The following is a 24650-nucleotide window of genomic DNA, read 5'->3' as shown; positions in this document are numbered from 1 at the left end:
TTTTGCCAGACATTTGTTTTCCATTTTCTTTTACTTTTACCAAAATATCAATCATTCTACCAGTGTTATTGTTCTTTCTGCCGATGGTCTCTTTGTATTTGTATTAAATGTATATGAGGAAGGCAATTGCCCATGAAGTCTGTGTCTCGCCTCATGCTCCAGTTCCTTGCTTTGTCGTCTTCGGAAACTCCTTCCAGTGAGTGACAGAGATAGACTGGTCCATGTTGAAGTAAGAAAATACAAAAAAACCCAAATAAACCAGCTTACGATTCAAAAGATGACATATAGTATCTTTTGCAGATGGACTGGGCAGGGGAAAAAGGTAATATCTCCCAAAATTACAAAGCAATAAGCAGAAGGACCTATTGATATCCAAACCTTGAAAGAAACAAAAGGGACCATAGTGAATGGAAATTAGCAAGATAAAAGGCTCTGAAAATGCATTTGGGGTTGTGTGACTCCATGGCATTGACCATCCCTCTTTGGAAAGCACATCTGGCTATATCAGCAAAGAAAAAATATTTTCTTATCACAAATAAGAAAAGGCAGTATATCAAAGAGAGTTAAGAGATAATGTGTGGATAATGTAGGTTGTGCTGTACAGAGTGCTCTTTGAGTTTGATTAAATTAAGGAGTTGTCTGATAATTATTTAACTTTAGGGAGGATATAATGGTAATGATCAGTTGTCTGCCCCCAAATGCAAAAAACAACCAGGATTAAATAAGAAGTCATAAACATAGATAGGACAAATTGAAGTGCTGTCCTGTTACAAATGGACCTTGAACTTCCTCATGAGCATAGCTCACTAGAAATGCAAGTTCCCCTACTGAGAGAGCAGCAGGATCTTTTGCTGAAGTTACCCGCACGTCACCCCCAGACCTTTACCCTTAACCCAATGACACATACACAGGAAGTAAAATAAAGAGTTTATTAAGAGAAGAAGCAAGGGAAAAATATTGCAGTTTACAATTACAGTTAACAATGAGCAGCTTTCTAACTATTATGCATTCATTCAGCAACACTGGATAGACTAAAGCAAAGAGACTAACCCTATGAACACTTTCACATTAAGCTCACCCACACAGAAAGAAAAGGGAAAGAAAGAGGCCCAGAAGTTGCATATACCTTTCTTGGAGAGTGGTTGCAAGACTAAGGCTGAAAGAGAGATTTTCGTATCTAACCCAATCAGACAAAGCCCTGCCCTTGTTGTTGTTTTTTTTTACAATAATTTTTATTCAAATTTTCATAAAACATACAAAACAAAATCATAAAACGTTCAAAGACAAAAAACAAAACAAAACAAAAATGATTAAACAAAAAAATAAAATGTTGACTTCCCATTTGTCGCAGATCAAATCAGTTATAGGTCTACAATATATAACAATCCTGTCTCTTAAATTATATTATAAAATCACTTTCCTCCAGTAGTTATCTTAATTAATCATCAAATCTCATAAACATTACTTTATTCTTTCCACAAAAAGTCAAAGAGAGGTTTCAATTCTTTAAGAAATATATCTATCAATTTTTCTCCTAATAAACATGTCGATTAATCCATCTTGTTAATAATAATAATAATCTTATTGTCATAACCATAGTCCAAATAAACATATCGATTAATCCATCTCATCAAAATCTGTTAGGTCCAATAATTTCAATAGCCATTATTCCATTATCCATATTAATTCCATCTTCCATCTTCAATAGTCCTGTTAAGTCCAGTAATTTCAGTGTCCAATCTTCCATTATCAGTATTCCATAATAATCTTGCTGTCATAACCATAGTCATATAATAAGAGTCTGATGGGAATTTCCTCTATCCCAAATATTTTCTTCCCATCGATTCTGAATAAGTTGCTGAAATATTGTTGTAAAGTCATATCTCTGTTCTTCTTTTTTACAAAATGCACTGGCTCATCTCTTGAGAGTTTTTCCATTGTCACATGGCTGCAGTTAATTCCATAGATTTTCTCTATATCAAGCTCCATCACGTCATTCCAGTCCAGAAGATTATCCAAGCCATTGATAACTTTATCTCTAATATCTTCATTAATTTCTTCAGAGATAACGTTAAATTCCAAACAGTAGATTTTATTTCTAATATCCATAAACTCCAGATCTTTTTCCAATTCCACATTTGTTCCAATCTCCAGGGCTTGTATCTTCCCTTTATTTTTTCTTTTCTCATCTCTGATCTCATTCTCCTCTCTCACAGGATCCCCTATTTCTTTAAGCTCCTGCGTCATTTTGCTCAGTTCAATTTTCAGCTCCTTACTGCCCTGTCGCAGGGTTTGTTTCGTTATCTCAATCTCATCCATTATTTTCTGAAACATAATTACTTCCAGATTCTCAGCCACTTTCTTGATTGCCATTTTTAAAACCACGAAAACAAAACAAAACAAAAATAAAGAAGAACCACTTCTTATTTCAGCAACAATTGGGTTAATATTCCAGGCTTGATGACATCACAGTATAAACAGAGCAGCCTGCCTTATCTCTCTATGTTCAAGAATACAAAACAAATTTAGTTCCCAGCATCAAAACAGTTAGTGGCGTTGTGAAGAAGCAGATTCGTCAAAATAAAATAGACCAAAAAGAGAATAGTCCCAGACAATATAATGTTCCTCGGAATAGAAATCCCTCTTCTGTTTATATCTTTAGAATGCACTTCCAGGACAGCTTTTTGCAATAGAAACAGAGATAAGCTGTTAATTTCGTGAATAACAGAGAAGAGTTATAGCTCATCCAGAAGTTCTTTAAAGCTGATTAATTTGACAAATCTCTTTTTGCTGCAACAGTTTAAACCAAGTAAAAAAAATAATAGAAAGAAGGGTGCTTGCCTGTTAGTCTGTTTTCTCTTTGAAGAAAAGATAAACGTATCGCATTAAACAGATAGAGCTTGTTCGGAAGTCCGTCCGGCATTGCTGGCTGGACCTTTTCTCATAAATTAATGAAATCCAGTCCTCCCAACAAAAACAGGCTTTTGAGGTTGATCTCTACGTTTCTCCCTGCCCGGGAGAAATTTCATCAGTCAAAAAAAAAATGTTCTGACTGATTTATATCTGAATAAGCTTCTTTTGAGGCGGGAGCCCGTCTCAAAAGCAGGCACAAGCGAAGTCACCCTTCCCGGAAGTCCAAAGCCCTGCCCTTGTGTAACCAGCGCTAGATTTGAAAGATCTTACCCAAACCCTTAGCTCTGAAATTGTCCCAAAGATGTTAGGGTGCTTTGGTAAGAAAAGCAGCTGTTGAGACCTCCAGAAGGAGGAACTGCTGACCCCTCCCAACCCCTCATGTTTTATACCTTTTTCTAATTAAACTGACCCCAATGTAAATGTGACCAGGAAGATGTGAACCAACCCATTTCCTGATAAGTTCCCAGATAATAGGTGTGATCTCCCTGCTGTAGATTCCTGATGATTCCTAAAGGTTAAGATTATCATAATCCTTATGTAAAACTGTTTCTTTGTTTGAAAGGAGAGCCTGATTCTTACTGGGCAACATTCCCCAAATTTCCATAGGAGTCAGGAAGTCTATACCCTCAGGCTTTCACGATATGTTCTCAGGGGTCACAGAGAGGCTGTTTCCCAGGAATCTTTGCTGTCGCAGGTTTTCCAAACTCTGGTTCACTAAGGTGAATCAAAGATTAAAAATTCCCAATATTTGATTCCTTACAGTCCCTATAAGTTTAAAATAAGGGTGAGACAGGTTAAGAATAAAACAATGAATGTTAATGGCTGCCATCAACACCGCATTGACAGAAGTTATACACATTTCAGCATTTTAGATTGATGTCAACGATAACATTGTTATATTCGATGTGGTTTTTAAATTAAAAAATGATGCCAGGAAAAGCTGCAGAAGATTGCAGCATACAAGATTGGTCCTCAAAGATAGTTAATGTGCAAACTATAAGGAAATTGGTATAGTTTTTAGTGAAGTTCTCCCCCATCCCTAATTGAGAGCACAGATGATAGGCTGAACCCCTTCAGGTAGCTTGTCTACTTCCTCAGGCCACAATTGAAACTGATCCAGTATAACAATTCTACATGCTAGCAACAGGTCTAATCCTAACTGTGATGCCCTTCAATATTTTGTGTAAAAGTGTCTGAGTCCCTGCTAGTACATTTCTTCAGACATAATTACCACTGTTCAATGAAAATGAAATGGACTGCCTTCAAGTCGATTCCGACTTATGGTGACCCTATGAATAGGGTTTTCATGATAAGCGGTATTCAGAGGGGATTTACCATTGCCTTCCTCTGAGGCTGAGAGGCAGTGACTGGCCCAAGGTCACCCAGTGAGCTTCATGGCTGTGTGGAGATTCGAACCCTGGTCTCCCAGGTCATAGGCCAACACTTTAACCATTACACCACACTCCAAATAATATAGAATGTCCTCTGTATCCAACAGGTTCGTTCAGTTGGGGAATACAACCTATGCCTAGTTTTTAATTTCTAAAACTTTAATTACCTCACCAAAGCTGGTATTAACCACTGAAAAAAAATAGCTATAAAAAATGTGCATGCCTATTTTCTCCTCTGTGGCTTGTAGCAGCTGTGAGTGATGTGTGTGACCTGTTAGGTGTATGGTATATTGGGAAGGGGTTAGAAAATCACTGTTTTAAAATGAGTCGTTCCCATTTTTCATGGCCTTTGACTAAAATAACAAAATGTATTGATCTTGATCTTTCCCATTTTTGCAAGAAAAAAATACATGGAAATATGTAATTTTCTGATCCATGTGTGCATATGTGTTTTTTCAGTAGCCCGCTTTTCAGCATTCCGCTAATATGGCGGCTTTCAATTAGAGTAAGGCCCCACTCATACGGCGCTTTTCCCGCTTTTACAGTGTTTTTCGGGTGTCGGATGCCATTTTATTGATGGAGTTCCGCTTTTCAGCGGGTTTTGCTTTTAGGCGGGGGTCTGGAACGTAACCTGCTGTATGAGTGGGCCCCTACTGTATATGCATGTTTGTATTTTAATAAGCAGTTTGCAAGTCAGCACTGTGAGGGACTTTTTGGGAGCTTTTCCCCAGAGGACATGAAAACACTCAAGTGTGCAAATTCTTCTGGATTAGGCTGAAGATATCCATTTAGACCAGCATGAGGGCAAAAATTAATAATACAAAAACTTCCAAAATTGCACAATTACACTCCTTTATGCTAACACTGAATTAGTAAAACAAAATTGCAGAAATAAAAAATCCTATATACCTTATAAATTCCACCTTAGTTCATAATGGTATTTTGTCATTGTCCAAGCATAGCTTTTTGATTGTACCATCTGTTCACCATCTAAACAGCAAAAGGGCAAACAGAAACATTCTTTATGGAACTTTCCCGAAATCTGACCAAGACACTGAAATATTTTTTTTAAAGGGAGGGGCTTGCTTTTGGGAATCACAGTAAAGCTAACAGAAGGTTAACCTTTGTTATGTTCCTTTCTTTTAACTGGCTTTTTAATAGTGATAGGTGCAATACTGCTTGTGGCAGATATATTATTCCTACAGTATTGTATTAAACTTTCCTAACAGGTTGTCTTGCCATCTACACTGTAATAAATCACAAACAGTAGGAGCTACCTTTCATCACAGAGCTATTGTTAAGAGAGACACATTTTTAATGAACGTAGTTGTGGTGGGGATTAGAGGAAAAGAGAAAAGTGGAGGCTATGGGTGTTTGCCAGGCCACAGGTGGGCATGGGTGAAGGACAAGGAAGTTATAGGAAGGAAGTCCACATTAGTGATGACTTTGGAAGTGCTGCCCTGATTTCCTTGTGAGTAGTGACAATAGAAAAAACACTCTCCCCTACCTCAATTCTGTGTATCAGTTGAACTGAGCACAGGTCTAATGGGTCCTACTCACCCATGCGAGAAAGAGAATTCGGAATAATTTTTTTGTTGTTTTCCCCCACTCCCTACATTTCAACTCTTTTCAAATTCATTATAAGCATGCCCTTTTGAATGTCATTCCTCCAGACCTTTGTTTTTGAATTGTGGAACCTCTTTAAATTCTGCTGTATCTCCAGTCTCCTGGCAGAAGACTCCGAAGAGGAGGGAGATCAGTGTCGGATATGTCAGATTGCTGGAGGATCCATAACCAATCCACTGCTAGAACCATGTGGGTGTGGTGGAACGCTTCGATTTGTCCATCAGGAATGTCTAAAGACCTGGTTAAAGGCTAAAATAAAATCAGGTATGTCTTCAAATTTAGGCAAAGAAAGAACATTAGCGTGTTAATTTATTTTAAAATTCCATCAGAATGCAGAGTAGCACAAGCACCCTTTGTTTAGTGTCTGCTGGCATCAGTGGAAACAAAACTAGATTTAGAAATGTTTGACTGTCCCCATTCCAGCAGCAATCAAAACTGACAAAAATATGGTGATTAGTTTGCTCAGTCCTGAATTAGACCACTCATCAGGTGCAATATACATGTCTTGGGAAGCCTTCTTATAACTCACACTGAACTATTTGTTTTAGTGAGAGATTTGAATATCTCAGAGAAATTGCAGGAAAAATATGCACTTTTTCATACATAGGTTGCAATCTTATATCCACTAATCTGGGAGTAAGGTCTGTTGAACTTAATAAGGCTTTACTTCTTGGTAGACATGTATAGGTTTCTGATGTCAGAAAGGTATCTCAATAAACACATCTAAGGTTCATCAAAATCAAGTGGAGAAAGGCCACAAACATTTTTAGGATGCCTTATTGTTTTATATGGGAGAAAAATGCCTATAACTGGACTTCTAATTCACTTTAAACAAATAGTTTTAAGTATTTATGTAGTGCTTTTCAACAACAAAAAAGTTCTCAAAGTGTTTTGCATGGTAAAAGATGATTTAGCGATATGCTTCGGTAAAGTTATTTACAGTCTCAGCAAGGATGGGCTTTTACATGTAGATCTGCCAGTCCTAAACAAAGGAATATCCTCCCTCCCTTTGCCTACTTAGGTTCAGTTTGTCTTGACTTTGGAGGATTGGGCAACCATCTACTGTGTTTCAGCTAGTGTTCTTCAATGACATCATCCCCAATAGTTTAGTCTATACTGGGGTTAAATGGTATAACAAGGTTATGTCAGGCAAAAGCATGGAGAATGAGACATGTAACACCTTACTAGAATAGAACAGCATGATAGAAAGGCAAAGAAAAAGGAACTAGGACTGACTTTGTTTAGGTTCAGTACATGAAAAAGTATCTCAGAGCTAAAAAAAAGACTTGGATCATTATTTGCTTTCTCTTAAAAATGCTTCCAAACTTTGCTTTAGCAGGTTACAACTTCTACACCAAAACTGTATACAGTAGGGCCCTGCTTATACGGCGGGTTCCGTTCCGGACCCCCACCATAAAGCGGAAATCGCTGCAAAGCGGAACTCCATTGACTTTAATGGGGCGCGTCGTGTGAAAATGCCGTGAAAATGCCGCAGAAGTGGCTTTAAAAGAGGGGACGAAAGCCGCCGCATTAGCGGAATGCCGGGAAGCGGGGGCCTACTGTATGCATGCTTGGAAGAAATGGAAAAATATCATCCTCATGTCCATAGAATGCTCCAACTATGTTTACAAGTTGTGTATTACAGTAATATATTGTTAGGTCTTTCAGTTGATCTTGGCATTGAATGGACACTGATGAGAAGCATTAAGTTAACAGGAGAGTGACTAGGAGAAGAGAAATTATAAAAGTTCACACCATGTTTGGATTTAAACAGTGGTACCATGCACAGAACTGAACAGGGCCAAACAAGAGTTCATAGGTATCGTGTATCACACATCAGACAAACAGTAACACTTCTGCCCAGGTGCTGAAGCATGTTGGAAACAAATCCAACAACTTAGGTTTGTGACTTTTAAGGTTGTGGTGGAATGGAATTCGACTTTTCGTGAAGACAGGCAAAAGTTGCAACTTTGGAATGGGGATTCTTACAAGTCACTGGGTGGGGTTTTTTTGTCTTTTTTTTTTCTTTTAACTTAAAGTTAAACCGTTGCTCCAAGCTGTGGCTTGTCTGTGCTCAACAGCATGTCTGCTGCCCTCAGGTATGACGGAGAACACTCTCCCATTACCTGTTAAAGTAAGATTCAGCTACCAGTCTGGTCAGTTTTGTTACATTGGCAACAGAATGCCTTGGACCAGCCCTAATCAGATGACTAGCAATCTCCCAAGCCTTAGATCATATGTATGTCTGACAAAAGATAAAAGTTGTCCTGTAAAATTTCCAAAACAAATTTATTTATTTATTAGATTTATATACCACCCCATAGCCAAAGCTCTCTGGGCAGTTCACAACATAAAAAGTAACTACAAAAGTAGTTAAGAGAATTTTTTGGCTGAGTTGAAGATTGCTACTGTATTTCTCAGTGGCGAGTTCATCCTAACAGCATCACTGAAGCTGCAGCCAGGCAATGTGTTTGTACTTTTACCAGAGAAACCTAGATACAGATCCTTCTTTGAGTATGCAGCTTTGTGGGTGGTCTTCAGAATATCACTGTCTTTCAGCCTAACTCACCTCCACAACTCAGGATAATATGGATTAACCTAATGTACACTGGCCCTCTGAGGAGGACAAGATGCAAATATGTTAAATAACATAATTTCCAAAGTAACAGAGGGTTTTTTTGTACTTTAAAGTGGATATGGGAAAGACTGTAGTAATGAGGAACATGGCTGTTCCCAGGGGGCATGGGCTGTCAGAAATACTATAAAGCTGGGTATTTCACATAAAGGTCTTAGAAGTTTTGGCTATGTCATTAAAGGGTTCTTTTATGTTTCTTAAGTTATCCCTTTTTTGTTAGGGTTTTGTAGTGCAAAGATAAATACCTTGTGGTAAAGTAGGGAAGGAAAGCATTTTTCATTGCAAGAAAGCTAACCATTCATCTGTGCTCTAGCCACACATTAGCCCATTTCCCCTTATTTTTCACTTAGAAAAAACACACACCAATGCTCAAATACTCACTCTGATGCCAGCACTCTGCACTTGATTAACCTCAGACAATATCAGATCTGTGGGCACAGAACTCTGCCTCTAAAGAGTGTGCTTTGTAGTTGTGTTGTCCAACGCATTTTTGCTGCATTTCCAAGAAAGATATTCTGGTCTATACACCAGCAGATCATGTTAGTTTTGCGTCTGCTGGATTCAATGGACAATCAAATGGACCTCTAGAGAATCACAACATTCAAGTCATTTAATCCTGAAGTGCACTGGCCTCTGCCCCAGGCAACATTTGTGCTTTCTTTATTCCGCAAATGCTTCCAATGTAGGTTTCCAGTCTTCCTGGAAGTTCTTGTAGAATTTATGGTGCACTGTGACCAACAAGAAGTGGCTTTTCTCTGGATAGGGTGCAGGAGGTATTATACATTAATGGGCTAAGCCCCCCCCCCTTTTCAAGGAACTGTAGACCGGCTTTTGTAGACTATCCCCTTTCTGCTGATCACTCACTCCAGTTTAATGCCTTGCCTAGGACAGAGCTCCTCATCTTCAACTTTTTTCTAGTTTTTTTTTTAGTTTCTAGTTGTCCTGTTCTCTATAGCTGCTTTTCAGCCTTAAGTTTCTTCTTTGTTCCTCTTTTTCTTTGGCTTTCTCTTCTTCCTTTATCTTTCTTCATCCTCTCCCCAGTCTATCCCCTTGCTGTTCCTGGCAACATGGAGAAATCTGATACTGCATGTCAGCACAGATAAAAACCCCAAAGCAGTCAAAAAGCAAACCTCTGATGCTGCACAGTCTCCTCATGCAAGCCTGTACCATTCGTTGTGCACAACACTGAAGCGACAGCTTCTGTTCCTCTGCTGGCTCTAGCTGCCTTCATCAGCCCTTAATACTCCAGAATACAGCATCTTCTTTAGAGGACCCTCCTAGTACCATTCTTGGTTGCAGAGCCCATCAACAGTAACCAAACATCTAGTCCAGCAAAGAGGAGGATAAGATTGTTATAATTTTGCATAGGGACCCACCTGCTTCAGACACTAGCTTATCAAAGTCCTCCACAGCGATTTTTCTGGGGGAAGGGCCATTCTGTTCTATTTTTGCAGCACCATTTTCTTGCCCCTGTGGTTGCCATAGAATTTCCTGCCAGAATGTGACCATCCTGATGCCCACTGCTTTTAACCAGAACAACCCATTCCCTCACCCTTCCTCAATCACAAATGCCACTCTTGTCTGGCCTTTTAGAGGAACAGTATATAGAGAAAAATTAAACAATCCAAAAAGCATGGCTCGCATTCCCTCCATGGAAAGGCCACACCCCAAAAATTACCCATCCAGACTATTGGTGCCCCTCCATAAGCAGCCAATCATACAGCCTATCAATCTTTTATTTTTTTTGCAATGTCTGATCCAAGTTTGCTTCCTCCAATTCCATGTAGATAATAACAGCAACATTTTCTCCCAGAAGTCCCCCTCATGCAGAAAGATTCTCCTTCCATGGACCATTTCCCATCAGAATATCTTGGAAAAGAGAAAGAGTAGAATTACTATTATGCCACTGAAGAGACACGACACAGGTTTTTTAATCATGAAGATTTTCTGCCTCTGTTAATCAGAGCCATTGCATCCCTGGGCCTTCAGGAATTCTACCAACTTGACCTTGCTTATACTATGAGAATGTGGTTGCCTCCCCCTGTCCCTTCTAGGAATGATAACATAAAGGTTACCCTTTTTGTGTGTTAGATGGAAATGACCTATTCTGCAAAAGTATGGGAGATCTGTAACTATTTGATAGATACTCAGATGGTCCCTTAATAAAGGATGCAACTAAAATGAGATGTATAGATTCAAGCACACAAATCAAAGTTGTTAAATGCAACCCAAATGTGATGCTGATAATGAAACATGCCATGGGGGATGCAGACTGCCTCATGGCACAGATGGCAGTTGGAACAGGAACAGGTTCAGAGGAGGGCAACAAGGGTGATCAGGGGACTGGAAACAAAGCCCTATGTGCAGAGACTGAAGGAACTGGGCATGTTTAGCCTTGAGAAGACAGAGGGGAGATATGATAGCAGTCTTCAAGTACTTGAAAGGTTGTCACAGAGGAGGGCCAGGATCTCGTCTCGATCATTCCAGAGTGCAGGACATGGAATAATGGACTCAAGTTACAGGAATCCAGATTTCAGCGGAACATCAGGGAGAAAGTCCTAACTGTTAGAGCAGTACGACAATGGAACCAATTACCTGGGGAAGTGGTGGACTCCAACACTGGAGGAATTCAAGAGGCAATTGGACAGCCACCTTTCAGATATGCTTTAAGCTGGATTCCTACCCTAAGCAGGGGGTTGGACTCGATGGCCTTATATGCCCCTTCCAACTCTACTATGCTTTGACTGTATGATGCTCTTTCACAAGAACATAATTGCTGATGACACAGATCATCAGATATGTTTTAATGTGCAGTTACAGAATAGACACGTGCTGTTCTAGAGAGAACAAAAGCAAAGCACCAATAAAAGCAAACCAGTCAGCATCCAGATTGTACCTGTCTTTTTTCCATCTCTGTTCTTCTGGAAGTAATTGTTTAGGATAGACAAAGATAAATATCTGAAAAAGATTGTGAAGAATTCATCAGTCTTCTGACATACTGAAGTATTCAGCAACTCTACATCTGTCATGCAAGACATCACTGCTGAAGAAAAGGCTTTTATGTATTGTGGCAAGGCTGCAGAAACTCTTAAGTCTTTGCTAAATGCATTTTTTGGGGAAAGTGGTAAAAAAATCCACCCACTTTAACTACAGCAATGTATAATAACCTATGGACTATTACCAGATGAATTGGCATGGCAACATTTCTTCTGCCTGCAGAATAGAGTCAGAGAATGGTTAATAGTTGACTTGTACCAGTACTTTTGGATCTCCCACCAGCACCTAAATCTCCCCTTAAGGTCATTAGGTGCAACTGAAAAACAGACTGTACAATAGTGTTTTCCTCATGGCACATTCCTGCCTTGGAGCACTCATCTGTATGTCACAATGTTGTCTGCACTAATTCCAACACAGTTCAGATTCTTGAGGCTGATAATCACTAAAGAACAGTACTGCTGTTTTGCCACTGTATTTTTATTGGATTGTGGTACAGTATGTGGGTGTGTTTTGGTCTTACTGCTCTTGTAAGCTACATTAAGACTGTTTGTGGTGAAAGGCAAGGTACAAATTCTATAATCCAGAGATAGCCAATGTGGTGACTTCCATATGTTGTTGGACTACACTTCCATCAGCCCCAGCTAGCATGGCCAGTGGTCAGAAATGATGGAAGTTGCAGTCCAAGAATGGCCTGAGTGCACCCCCTTGGCTATCCTTGCTATAAACAAGCAAGCAAATAAACAGTGCATGTAGCTGTACTGTCTAGGGCCTGCTTACCTGAGAGACCACCTCTTCCCATATCATCCTGCTTGAACCCTTACATCATCAAGTGAGACCCTCTTGTGGGTGCCACATGCCCCAGAAATTTGTTTATCCAGGGCAGAGCTTTAAGTATGGTGACATCCACATTGTGAGATATACTGTGCCTGGAAATTAGGATGACATCAATAATTTGTTTTTAGACACCTCTTTAAGACTTCTTTATTCAACTGTACTTTTTCAGGATTCTTGTTGAAATATGAAGTTTACTAGTCTCAGTCTTAAACTTTGCTTGGTGTTTTCTTGAGCTCAGTGACAAAGACTTCCTGTATTCCAAACTCCTTGTTAAGTATTGTGGTTGCATCTGTCTCTCTGACTTCTTTGAATTGGAAATGTTCCTTTACTTGCCTGTCTGCCTATTTGCACAGCATGCTCTTACAAAGTGGTTTGATTTTTGGCATTTCATGGATATTTCTCTAGTTATGGGCATTTCATTTCCTTTGCATATACATTTGTTGCAAACATACAGAGTTTGTGAGTTTACTGTGCATCTCCCTTTCTTCACTGTCTGTGGCTGATAGCCTATTGCATCTTTGCCTCTTTTTCTAACATGTGCATCATATTGTTGTGAGAAAATAATGTTCGTTTCTCGCTCTGGTCAAAACAAGACGCTAACAGCAGTTTAGGATAAAAACTTAAAAATAGTTTATTTTAAAAAAGTAGCACTCACACCAGCAATTCAGAGTGAGTGCAGTTGACCCAGACTGTCTTGTTCCCCTGATATTTATACCTCAGTAAACAACTTACAGGAAGCTTACAGTAGGAACTCCATATTTGGTAATATTACAGTGTGTTATATTGAACTGATTCCACCAGTGTATTCCCTGAGTTATGCTTCCGGCCATAGTGCATGATCAGCTTATATTACTAAGATGGCTGATGCAGGGCATCTGTTGCAAACTGGACATGCTAAGTTATAACAGATGCCATCCTAAAGGTGGTGCTATGCAGTAAAAGAAATTAACCCTTAACACTCCCCCCTTTGCGACTCAGAATGCCTGCATACCTGAGTCGCACATCTGGCCATGCCTGGCATCAACTGTGGTGTACATTTCTCGAACCTCATATGCAGCAAGTATTTGCATTTTCACAGCTTTTGGTTTGCGCCAAGACACAAACATTTCTATAACAGGTAAATTGCCCACACATTGAAAACAGTAGCACAGTGAAACAAAGGTAATAACAGTACATATAGCTCAGATAGCTAAGCTGCGAAGCTATCCAAAAGAAGGCAGCCATGTCCAGGATGTGTGTTCAATCTATGCTGATAACATTGCTGTAGTTATGAAGTATAAATAAATAACCACAGCAACTTGTAAACCATTTAGATTTCTTGTAAACCGTTTAAAGTTTTTTTTATAATCAAGTGTATATAAATTGTTAAATAAAAGAAATAACTGTTTGTAGAATGTACGTCTTGGTTTTTAACAAATTAAATATTGAATTTCTCTGAGCATGGGCACCTCTGAACTTTGGTTGCTGTAAATCTCAAATCTCTTTTGATCCTACCATCACCTTGCAATCTGAAATACCACATCTGGTCTTGCACTGAATGTAGTATTGCCAGCTTAAGATCAGTTCATGAAGACCCTACAGTAACATAGCTACTTTAAAACTCTTAAAATAGTTCCTTGCATGGCTTAGGATTGGTATTGAGGACTCTTGTGTTCATGGTTTTAACAATAACTGTGGCAGGGTAGAGATTCAAAAAATTAAGCCTTTTCTAAGTATGGGACTTTATGGGCAAGGCCTCATCTGTTGACATTCTGTCTCTCAGACATCTTATCACTTGTGTGTGGCTCCTGTTTTATTTTTGGCCTCCACCCCACCCACAAAATAGTATACGAAATTCTATATGATATAAAGTATATGCAAATTTGTGTCCTCTTTTCCATGTGAAGTAGAGTGTACAATCATATAGTGTACTGGGTCCAGAAAATCCTGTTGGCACCTCTGATGCCCAATACTGTATTCTACAATGTGATTGTGGACACAAGGAGTACACAGAACCTTGAACAGAGTAGATTACTGGAATAGTATTAAGTGAAATGCAAAACTTTTCAACTTACAAAAAATATATACTGCATATAAGAAAAAGCAAATAATTTTGTTCTTCAGGTGCTGAACTTGGTGCAGTGAAAACATGTGAACTCTGTAAGCAGAGCCTTACTGTAGATCTGGATGACTTTAATGTGAATGACTATTACAGGAATCATCAACAGTCTCGGGTAAGAAACCAAATAGGCACCCTGATAAAGTCCTTCTGTAAACTGTTATTTATTTATTGAATTTCTTGCCCTTCACCATAAGGTTCCAGAACAGGTAACAGGTATTAGACAGAACAGGTAACTTGAACTGTCTTCCTGGATGAAGACATGTCAGCCTTTATGGAAACCAGAAAATTCAAGGAAGAGATATATGCTTATTCAGTGTTCACATTTGAAAACAATGCTTAGCAGGGCCGGATTATCCGTTAGGCTTAGTAGTCTGAAGCCTAGGGGCCTGGAGCCCTTGGGTGCCCACAATCCACGGAAGCAGGACAGGAGCCGCGGATCGCGGGACAAGAGCTTCCGAACCGCCCTCCATCCCCCCACTTCACTTACCTTTTTCTACACTGTTTTTTGCGGTTTGCTATCAATCAAGATGGTGGCCGAGGTTTTCCTAAGGGGCTGAAGCCTCTGCCGCCATCTTGGTTGATGGCAGCAATGCGTGCGCATTGCTGCCATCAACCAAGATGGCAACAGAGGCTTCAGCCCCTTAGGGAAACCTTGGCTGCCATCTTGACTGATGGCAAACCTGCGCGCACAATGCGCACAGCCACAAAAAAAGCGGAAAGGTAGGTGAAGCAGGGGGATGGGATGGGACGGTGGGCGGCTCAGAATCAGCCTAGGGGCCCTCCTCAGCTTAATCCGACCCTGACGCTTAGGTTATGTTCATTGTGCTAAAACCTGCACATAATCTTGGACAGATATCGGGGTAATTGAAGTCCCCCATTACTACTATAACATGCCTCCTTGAAACATTGGCAGTTTGCTTTGCAAGTTTCATCCTTGTCTTCTCCTTTATTGGGTGGAGGGTAGTAGACTGCAACAACCATCTTCCTTTTATTCCTTATCCCGTTAATTTTAATCCAGATACTCTCAGTGGAGTTACCAAGCTCATTCTCCTGTATTTCTGTGCAGTGATAAACATATAGCACAACTCCGCCTCCCTTTCTATTCCTTCTCTTCTTTTTGAACAAGTTATATCCTTCAATCGCTGTATTCTAGTCATGGGAGTCATCCAACCAAGTATCAGTTATACCTATCAAGTTGCATTTACTCCCCTGTATTAAGAGTTGAAGTTCATCCTGTTTGTTTCCCATACTGTGGGCATTAGTCTACAGACATCGAAGATGATGTGATTTATGACCTGGCTTTCTTCCTACATTTTTATGAAGAGTATTACTGGGCCCCATTAGAGCTGTTCTCTAAGTTCCTCTTATTGTGCACAAGCCTTTGTTAGTCATTACTGGCTGCCCATTTGCTACCAGGCCAAGTTCAAAGTTCTAGTTTTGGTGTACAAAGCCCTATACAGCTCGGGACCAGGATACCTGAAAGACCGTCTTATCCCTTACATACCCAGCCGATCACTGCGCTTTGCAGGTGAGGGCCTCCTGCAGATACCATCTTATCAGGAGGTTCGTTCTGCACAATATAGGAAATGGACCTTCAGTGTGGCAGCACGTACCGTGTGGAATTCCCTCCCCTTAAATATTAGGCAGGTGCCATCTCTGCTATCTTTTCGGCGCCTTTTGAAGACTTTTCCAACAAGCCTTTTAAGTTGAGAGCTATCCCAGTCTGTGTCTGTGTCAGAATTGCTTAATATGTTTTTTAATAATGTTTTTAACCCTTTTAAAACTTTTTTTTAAAATGTCTTTAACGCTGTTTTGTCTTAATGTATTAAGATTTGTTTTTATGATGTTTTAAAGTGTTTTTAGTGCCTTGTTTGCTGTCCTGGGCTCCTGCTGGGAGGAAGGGTGGGATACAAATTAAATAAATAATAATAATAATAATTGTCTTTATTTATACCCCACCATTTTTCCAAAAGTGGAACTCATGGCGGCTTCCAGATAAAAAATACATATAATTAAAAACATACAAAATCTACATTAAAATAAGATTAAACTATTTCCAGTATTAAAACCATACACACATATAGCTAAAAGAGTTCAAACTAGTTTAAAAATAATATAATAGACATTAGCAATGCAGCACCCTTCACACCCTATCCTTAGCTTGTTGGAATAGGAAGGTCTTTGCTTGTCGGTGGAAGGACTGCAAGGAGGGGGTCATTCTTACCTCCCTAGGAAGGGAATTCCAAAGCCTAATAATTACTGCCAAGTTTACAACTCCCTCCCCCTTAAGATTCTGTTTAAAGCTCTCCTAATGAAGTTCTTCATGTTGTGGCCAAACACATTCTTCCCAGTCCTTGTGAGGTGCAACCCATCACTTGCCAGTATCCATCTTCCAGGAAGTGTAGCCCACGGTCCCAGAATCCAAATCTCTTGTGTCGGTACCACCTTCGTAGCCAGGCATTCACCTGGAATATTTTTCTTTCCCTTTTCACTCCTCTTCTAAGTACTGGAAGGATGGATGAGAAAACTATCTGGGCCCCAAAGTCCTTGAGTTTCCTTCTCAGAGCTTCAAAGTCTGACATGATTTACTTCGTAGCTCCACTTAGCAGTGTCAATCGTTCCCACATGGATGAAAAGAAAGGGATATCTCTCAGTAGGCTTTATGAGCAATGACAACCCTTCCATCACATCTCTAATCTGTCCTGCAGGGAGACAGTATACCTGGCAAGTCCATAGATCTTCTTGACGTACTTGGTTTTCAATCCCACACAGTAGGCAGTCTCCTCCTCTTCTCTTCTTGACATGGAGCATGGTTTCATTGTCTCTGCTTGACTGAGCTTCAGCCTCTCGCTTGCTGTTGCATGGGGTCTCCTGTAATTCTTTCCCTGAAAGCTGTCCTCTAGTCTCATCCTCAAGTGCCTGGAAGTGTTTCTGTATTCCTCCGGTGAAGGGTGTCTTCTTGCTCTTCTGCTCCTGTCACCCTTTTCCATGGAGTTTCCTCCACTTCATTATTGCTGTCCACAACAATCTCCTCTTCTGCTTCAACATGCTGATGTTCTTCCACCTCCTGCACTTCTCTTTGCTATTGTTGTTCCAATGTTCTATCTAAGAACTCTTCATCTTCTCTTAAACTCTTCAGTGTGGCCACCCACCATTTCAGCCCCTCACTCTTTCTTCCAACATTGCCACCAGCTTGCACTTGTTGCACATGTATGCCATGTAGTTCTTGCCAGGCAAGAAAACAAACATTGCACACACCTTGCAGGTCCACCACTGGAGTGTCCTTCCCGTCCAAAGTCTCTACTGCCTTTTGTTTCTTTCTACTTGTTTTGGAATGATCTGTGCTTTGTCCTGTCCTCCTTTAGGGTAAATAGGAAAGTCCCACTGGTATGTGGTGCACTGTACTTGGGAAAAAAATATTTTTAGGGACTTCCCCTTTGACCTCTCCCACCGAACTCCTCTGCCAAACTCCTGTTAGCTTGCCCTGTTTGCTATCTCTCTAAGAGAAGGCTTGTTTGTATCTCTGCAGCAGCTGACATAGCTCCCTCTGCTCTGCTCAGTTAGGAGTCAGGAAACAGAATGTAATTTAGTACATGTAATTTAGAACAGAAACAGAGTAATTTAGTACTGGAGACTTACTATTGCCCCCCTGACCAAAATGTTCAGGGTGATCTTGAAATGGAGAATGAATAAAGGAGGCATCCAAAGGAGGATATTGTGTACTAATTGGTGTCTTCAGTTACCCTCACATTGACTGGGTAAATGCATGTTCCAGACATGATAACGAGGTAAAATTTCTTGATACCATAAAGTGACTATGCCTTATAACTGTTCATCATGGAAATCTTAAGAGACACCTAGGAACTAGTGTGACACATAAGTGTTGTTGAACTGTTGGGCACAGTGATCATGGAACTATCAAATTCAACATATATGTAAGTGGACAATTGCCAAGAAAGTCCAACACAGTCAAATTTGACTACAAAAGTGGAAACTTCTAAATAAATTAGGGGATTGGTAAAAGGGGAGTTGAAAGGGAAGGTCAAGAGGGTCAAATCTCTTCAGAAGGCTTGTAGGCTATAAAAATCACAATATTAGAAACTTGGCTACAATGTATACCATAGATCAGGAAAGGTACCACCAAGGCCAATAGGATACCAGTGTGGTTAACAGGAAGAATCAAGGAAGCTATCAGAGGCAAAAAGTCATCTTTCAGAAAATGGAAGTCTTGCCAAAATGAGAAGAAAAGGGAACACAAATTTTGGTAAAAGAAACGCAAGCGGACAGTAAGGCTGAGGTGGAGGATTTCAGGCCCAATGACCAACTGCAGCCCTCCAGGACTCCCTTTCTGGCTCTCGGGACACTCCTCAAACTATGCCCTACCTCAGACTACTCTCCTCTATCCAGGCCATACCCCTCACTGCCTCTGCCCCATGCCCTCCTCAAGTGCTTTTGCCTGGCTAGATCCCCAGCAGGCTTTGGGGAATGTGCATATATTGACTGAAGTTTGTACATTCTCTGGCCATTATGCATAATCTTCAACAAGCTTTGGGGAATGGACCATTGGTCTCACCTGAAGGGTGATTTTCATAGGAGGACTGCCATCAAGTGGGTAACATAGCTCCACCTATCGTCCAAAGGCAAGAATGTTTTGAAGTCAAGACTAGGGGCATCAGGCCCCTCCCACTCTCTAGTTCATTCGCAGTGAGTCCAAAGAGAGATATCTAAAAATGCAGGAAAAAAGGCCAACGGGCCTACCAGCAAGAACATAACACAATAGCAATATTCATAATAATATGACTCTAACATAGCGATATAACAGTAATAGCAGTCTTGACTTCACTAGTAAATCTAAATATAATCGCGTAACAGGAATATATAAAAACCCCAGAAAAATATCTAGGTATCCTCCAACTGGGAGGGTCGTGATGGCAGTCCTCCTATGAAAATCACCCTTCAGGTCAGACCAATGGTCTATTTTCCACAGGAGGACTGCCATCAAGCGGGATGTACCAAAGCAGCCCATAACAGGGAGGGACCACCCACATCCTAATCATCATTAAGAACCTGTTGCAAAACTCACCTGCCAAAAGAGGCATCGGCAGAGGCATAACAATCTATTTTGTAATGCCTTATAAACGAATGTGGGGTAGACCAAACAGCAGCTCTGCAAATATCAGCAACAGGAGCGTTGGTAGCAAAAACAGCCGTAGTGGCCGCTGATCTAGTGGAATGAGCTGTTATTTTAGATGGAACAGGAAGCTTAAGGGACTCATAAGCTAAGGTAATACATGCGCGCAACCAGCGGGATAAGGTGGAATTAGCTACTTTATGCCCCATAGAATGTGGATGAAAGAATACAAACAAAGACTCATTTCGTCTTATATCCTGGGTCTGAGACAGGTAGGTCTTGAGAGCCCTCCGAACATCCAACGAATGCCAAGCCTTCTCTAGAGGATGGGTAGGATTCGGACAAAAGGAAGGAAGAACAATGTCCTGGTTGCAATGGAAAACTGAATTGACCTTGGGACGGAAGGAAGGATCAGTCTTCAGCACAACAGAGTCCTTGTGGAAAACACAGAGATGGCGGGCAGAAGACAATGCGCCCAGTTCCGAAACTCGTCTCGCAGAGGTGATCGTGATCAGGAACAGGACCTTGAATGACAACAGATGTAAAGGCACAGTCCTAAGGGGTTCGAACGGAGGGCGTTGTAAAGCCTGCAGAACCTTCGACAAACTCCATGAGGGAAAGCGGTGGAATACAGCCGGTGAGCGTAGAGCGGTTCCCCTCAGAAAACGTTTGATGAACGGATGCGAGGCAATAGTAGCACCAGCGGAGGACACTGAGAGAATGGACAACAGAGTGGACGCATGTCGACGTAAGGTGTTGGGTCTAAGCCCCATCATGAGGCCCCTATGAAGGAATTGCAGCACCTGTTGTATTGTGGCCTGGGAACGATCGAGGTTCTGGGACTGACACCACCTGGAGAATGCCACCCAAGTATGTTGATATATACGAGTGGTAGATGGTCGTCTCGAGGCCAATATAATGTCAATAACAGCGTCAGACAGGCCAGCAGACCTCAAATGTCCCCGTTCAAAAGCCACGCTGTTAGGTTGAGCCAATTGGGGTCCTGATGCCATATTGGGACCTGGGATAAGAGGTCTGGCCTGACTGGGAGTGTCCAAGGGTCCATCACTGACATGGCAAGGAGATCCGAGAACCACGGTCGACGGGGCCAAAATGGTGCTATCAGAACCAGCTTGGCCCTCTCGCGTCGTGCCTTCCTCAAGGTTCTGGCTGACAGTGGTATCGGAGGGAAGGCGTACAATAGGCCATCCGGCCACGGTAGCGACAGAGCATCCACCGCTTCCGCTGTCGTGTCCAGGTATCGTGCGAAGTACCTGGGTAGCTGGCAATTGCGACTGGAGGCAAACAGATCGACTGAGAAGACACCAAACCGACGCTGGAGAAGATGGAAAATGGTCGGATGAAGTTTCCATTCTCCCGGAAAAACCTGTTGTCTGCTGAGCCAGTCTGCTGTCACATTCCAAATTCCTCTGAGATGTTCTGCTTTCAAGGATTGTAGATGTTGTTCTGCCCAGTCGAATATGAGGTAAGCTAGGTTCTGCAGAGAATGGGACATGGTTCCCCCTTGTCTGTTTAAATGAGATTTCGCACACGTGTTGTCCGTTCGAATGAGAACATGGTCCAAGGGGAACAGAGACTGAAAATGGAGCATAGCTAAGTGGACAGCCTTTAGTTCCAGCCAATTGATGCTCTGAGTCTGCTCTGCTTCGGTCCAAACCCCCTGAATGAACTGGGAGTTCCATTGGGCTCCCCAGCCGAGGAGACTGGCATCTGTGATGATAACAGTCCTGCGGGGTTCTCTGAACGGAGTGCCCTGGGTGAGATGTTGGACCCTCGTCCACCAGCGGAATGAAAGACGCAGTGCGGGGTTCAAGGGGATTGTTCGATGATTGGACCTGGCAATGTCCTGCTGAAACGGTAACAAAGCCCACTGAAGTTGGTGAGTATGAGCTCGAGCCCATGGCACAATATGGATGGTGGACACCAACATTCCGAGAGCCCTTGCTAGAAGCATGACGTCTGCAGTTGCATGGTGCATCAGAGACCGTGCGATCTCTATGATAGGGGTTATGCGGTCTGGAGACAGGAACACCGTCGCCTGCAGGGTGTCTAACATCGCCCCTAGACGTTGTAGGCATTGGGTTGGTTGGAGATGGCTCTTGTCGAAATTGACTAGCCAGCCGTAGGTCTGCAAGACATGGAGCGTGAGCTTTAGATGGCGATGAGCCAGCTCCCTGGAACTCGCTCGTATTAAAAGATCGTCCAAGTAGGGGTAGATATGCACCCCTTGAAGCCGGAGGTAAGCCACTAGGATGAGTAGCACCTTGGTAAATACTCTCGGGGCAGACGAGAGACCGAACGGCATCGCTCGATATTGAAAATGCTGGGGGCCGAAGGCAAACCGAAGGAATTTTCTGTGGGCTATGCAAATAGGCACATGGAGATATGCTTCCTTTAGGTCGATAGAAGCCAGGAAGTCTCCTTTGTGAAGGCTTTCTGTAATGGAGTGGAGGGATTCCATTTTGAACCTGCGATACTTTACGAAACGGTTGATGAACTTGAGGTCCAACACCGCCCTCCATGACAGATCTCGTTTGGGCACAGTAAATAGGAGGGAGTGCACCCCTTCCGACCACTCTGTTGTAGGGACCGGCTCTATTGCCGCTGTGTCCAAGAGGTGATGTATGGCTGTCTGCATGATGCAGTGCCTGGATGGTGCCTTGGGACAAAGAGAGGGATGAAATCTGTCTGGAGGGGTTGCCCAAAACTCTAGTGTATAGCCATAACAAAAAAGATCTCTGATCCAGGCGACCTGAGTCAGACGCAGCCAATGGTCTCCAAACAGAAGCAGTCTGCCCCCAACCGGTATCGCGTCAGTACTGTCTGTGCTGGTGAGACCCTCCCCGATATGAGGATGTTGAGGTACCTCTGCGTCCCTGGTACTGACCTCTGCCTGGGAAATGTCTGTTCCAGGCTCCCCTGGAGGAACGGAAATCATTGGTTCGGAAATCGCGGCCTCATCCCCCGGGCCGCGCTCCTCGAAAAGGCTGGGTCATGCGGTATGAGGTGAAACGTCTGAAGGGCCTGCGATCAACATTCCTGACAGTGGCCAAGACAGGCTTCCGAGCATCCTTGGGGGTCAACAAGTACTGCCTTTAGGGCTTCCTCGACAAAGAGTAATGAGCCCGAATAAGGTGCCCTTGATAAGTTAACCCTGGCTGTAGAGTCCGCTTGCCAGTGACGAAGCCAGAGGGTCCGCCGAGCAACTACCTGAGCTGCCATAGCTCTTGCTCCCAGCTGATTTGCGTCCAAGGTGGCATCAGCCACAAACGCTGCCGTCTTGCGTAATTTCACCAGTGACCTCCTCAGAGAGACAGGATCGGGATTAGGATCATCTAAGAGGTCATCCAACCACATCATCGCTGCCCTGGAAAAGATGGAGGCTGATGCTGAGGCTCGCATGGAGAAAGTGGTGGCCTCATGGTTTTTGCATAAGGCAAAGTCCAGCCTCCACTCAGTGGCGTCCTTTAAATGTGAGTCCCTTTCCCTCGGCAAAAGGGATCTAGAGACTAGACTGGAAATCGGCTCATCTATGCTGGGGACGGCCAGTCTACTTGTAAAATCTGGAGCCAAAGAGTAAAGCTTGTCCGCAAGGGCGTTAAAATAGCGTGTTTGTAATGGGTGAGACCATTCGTCCTTGGCCAGTTTGGCAATAGGATCTGGCACAGGAAGGTAGCGCTCTGCTGGTGTGGGGGATTTCAGGACCCTGGCCCCTTTAATAGTGGGAGTGGTAGCTGCAGGTTGTGTAGATTGGAGACCAAGGGTGTTCAATACTCTGCGAGCAAGGGGCTGATAATCGGAGGCATCAAACAGGCGATAAGATGTATCCTCCTCTTGTTCCGACTGATCACTCCACTCGTCTCCTTTGGCTTGCATAGCAAATGATGGATCCTCCCCACAAGAAACGTCATCAACAAACCTGCCCCTGGCAATGTCAAAAGGGTTTGGAGAGCATGATGGATCTGCCTCATTGCTTGCATAGTGGCTCATATCATCGGGTTGTCTGCAAACACTCCGCTGAGGCATGGCAGTGACCTGTAACTGTGACTGCGTTTGAGAGAAGGACAGCATGACTTGTAGTTGCGATATGAACTCCTGAGACAGCTGCAGCCCCAGTGTGGTAGATGGTTGCGCTTGTAGAGGCAACGTTATGGATGGCTCAGCAGGCTGGGAAAATGAATAAGCTCTAGGTGGTAATATGGGAGGAGGGTGGCTGGCTGCTGGCTGGTCAGGAAACCCAGCAAAGTCCTCCTCGGAGGATGTGGCCGGAGAATTAAAGAGATTTGTTAATGGTTCTTGGCCCGCCTCCTCAGAAACCGGGACAGAGACGTAGCGTGCCCGCTTAGTTGTGCTGTGGCTGGATATATGCTTGGTTTGGGCAACCACTTTGGTGTGCTTGTGCTTGGTTGCCTTAGATTGTTTAGGCTTGGTTGCTTGAGCTGTCACTGGCTGTTCCGCCATCATATATTTTTGAGGGGGTTCAGTACACGGCCACGGATGGGGCAGAATGTACAGACCCAACAGGCTCAGTACACAGCCACGTATGGGGCAGAATGCACCGGCTCAGATGGCTAAGTATACGCCTGCGGATGGGGGAGAATATACAGTTCCAAACAGCCTTAGTACACGGCCACGGATGGGGCAGAATGTATAATTTCGAACAGCCTTGGTACACGGCCACGGATGGGGCAGAATGTACAGTTCCAAACAGGCTTGGTACACGGCCACGGATGGGGCAGAATGTACAGTTCCAAACAGCTTCAGTAGTCAGTCTCAGTCAGCAGTTTGAGTTGAGAGACCTGTGTTCTACTCTGCAGCACACACACAGAAACTGACAAAAAAGGCCTTGAAAAGAATCCTCTATTATTGTACTCTGCAGCACACACACAGAAACTGACAAAAAAAGCCTTGAAAAGAATCCTTTACTGTTGTAAGGGTTAAACAGAAAGGGTGGGAAAAGGGGGAACGAATAAAATGGCGCCCACTAAAAGAGCGGGAAAA

At 42.5% G+C, this 24650-nt stretch overlaps 1 protein-coding gene across 8 annotated transcripts in view; it reads left to right on the top strand.

Annotated features, from left to right (window-relative positions):
• The window catches only part of MARCHF10 (membrane associated ring-CH-type finger 10), a 78050-nt gene that overhangs the window by 36157 nt on the left and 17243 nt on the right, over positions 1–24650 (top strand). For all 8 annotated transcript variants that reach the window (XM_061589969.1, XM_061589970.1, XM_061589962.1 and 5 more), the window contains 2 exons: positions 6028–6194; positions 14500–14609. In XM_061589969.1, coding sequence (XP_061445953.1) covers positions 6028–6194; positions 14500–14609 — 277 coding nt within the window. The remainder of the gene's footprint in view (positions 1–6027; positions 6195–14499; positions 14610–24650) is intronic.

The sequence above is a fragment of the Rhineura floridana genome, chromosome 11 (assembly GCF_030035675.1).
Source record: "Rhineura floridana isolate rRhiFlo1 chromosome 11, rRhiFlo1.hap2, whole genome shotgun sequence".
In the NCBI taxonomy this organism is placed as follows: domain Eukaryota; kingdom Metazoa; phylum Chordata; class Lepidosauria; order Squamata; family Rhineuridae; genus Rhineura; species Rhineura floridana.
The sequence above is the reverse complement of the archived record's forward strand: the minus strand, read 5'-3'. Positions and strand labels throughout refer to the sequence as shown.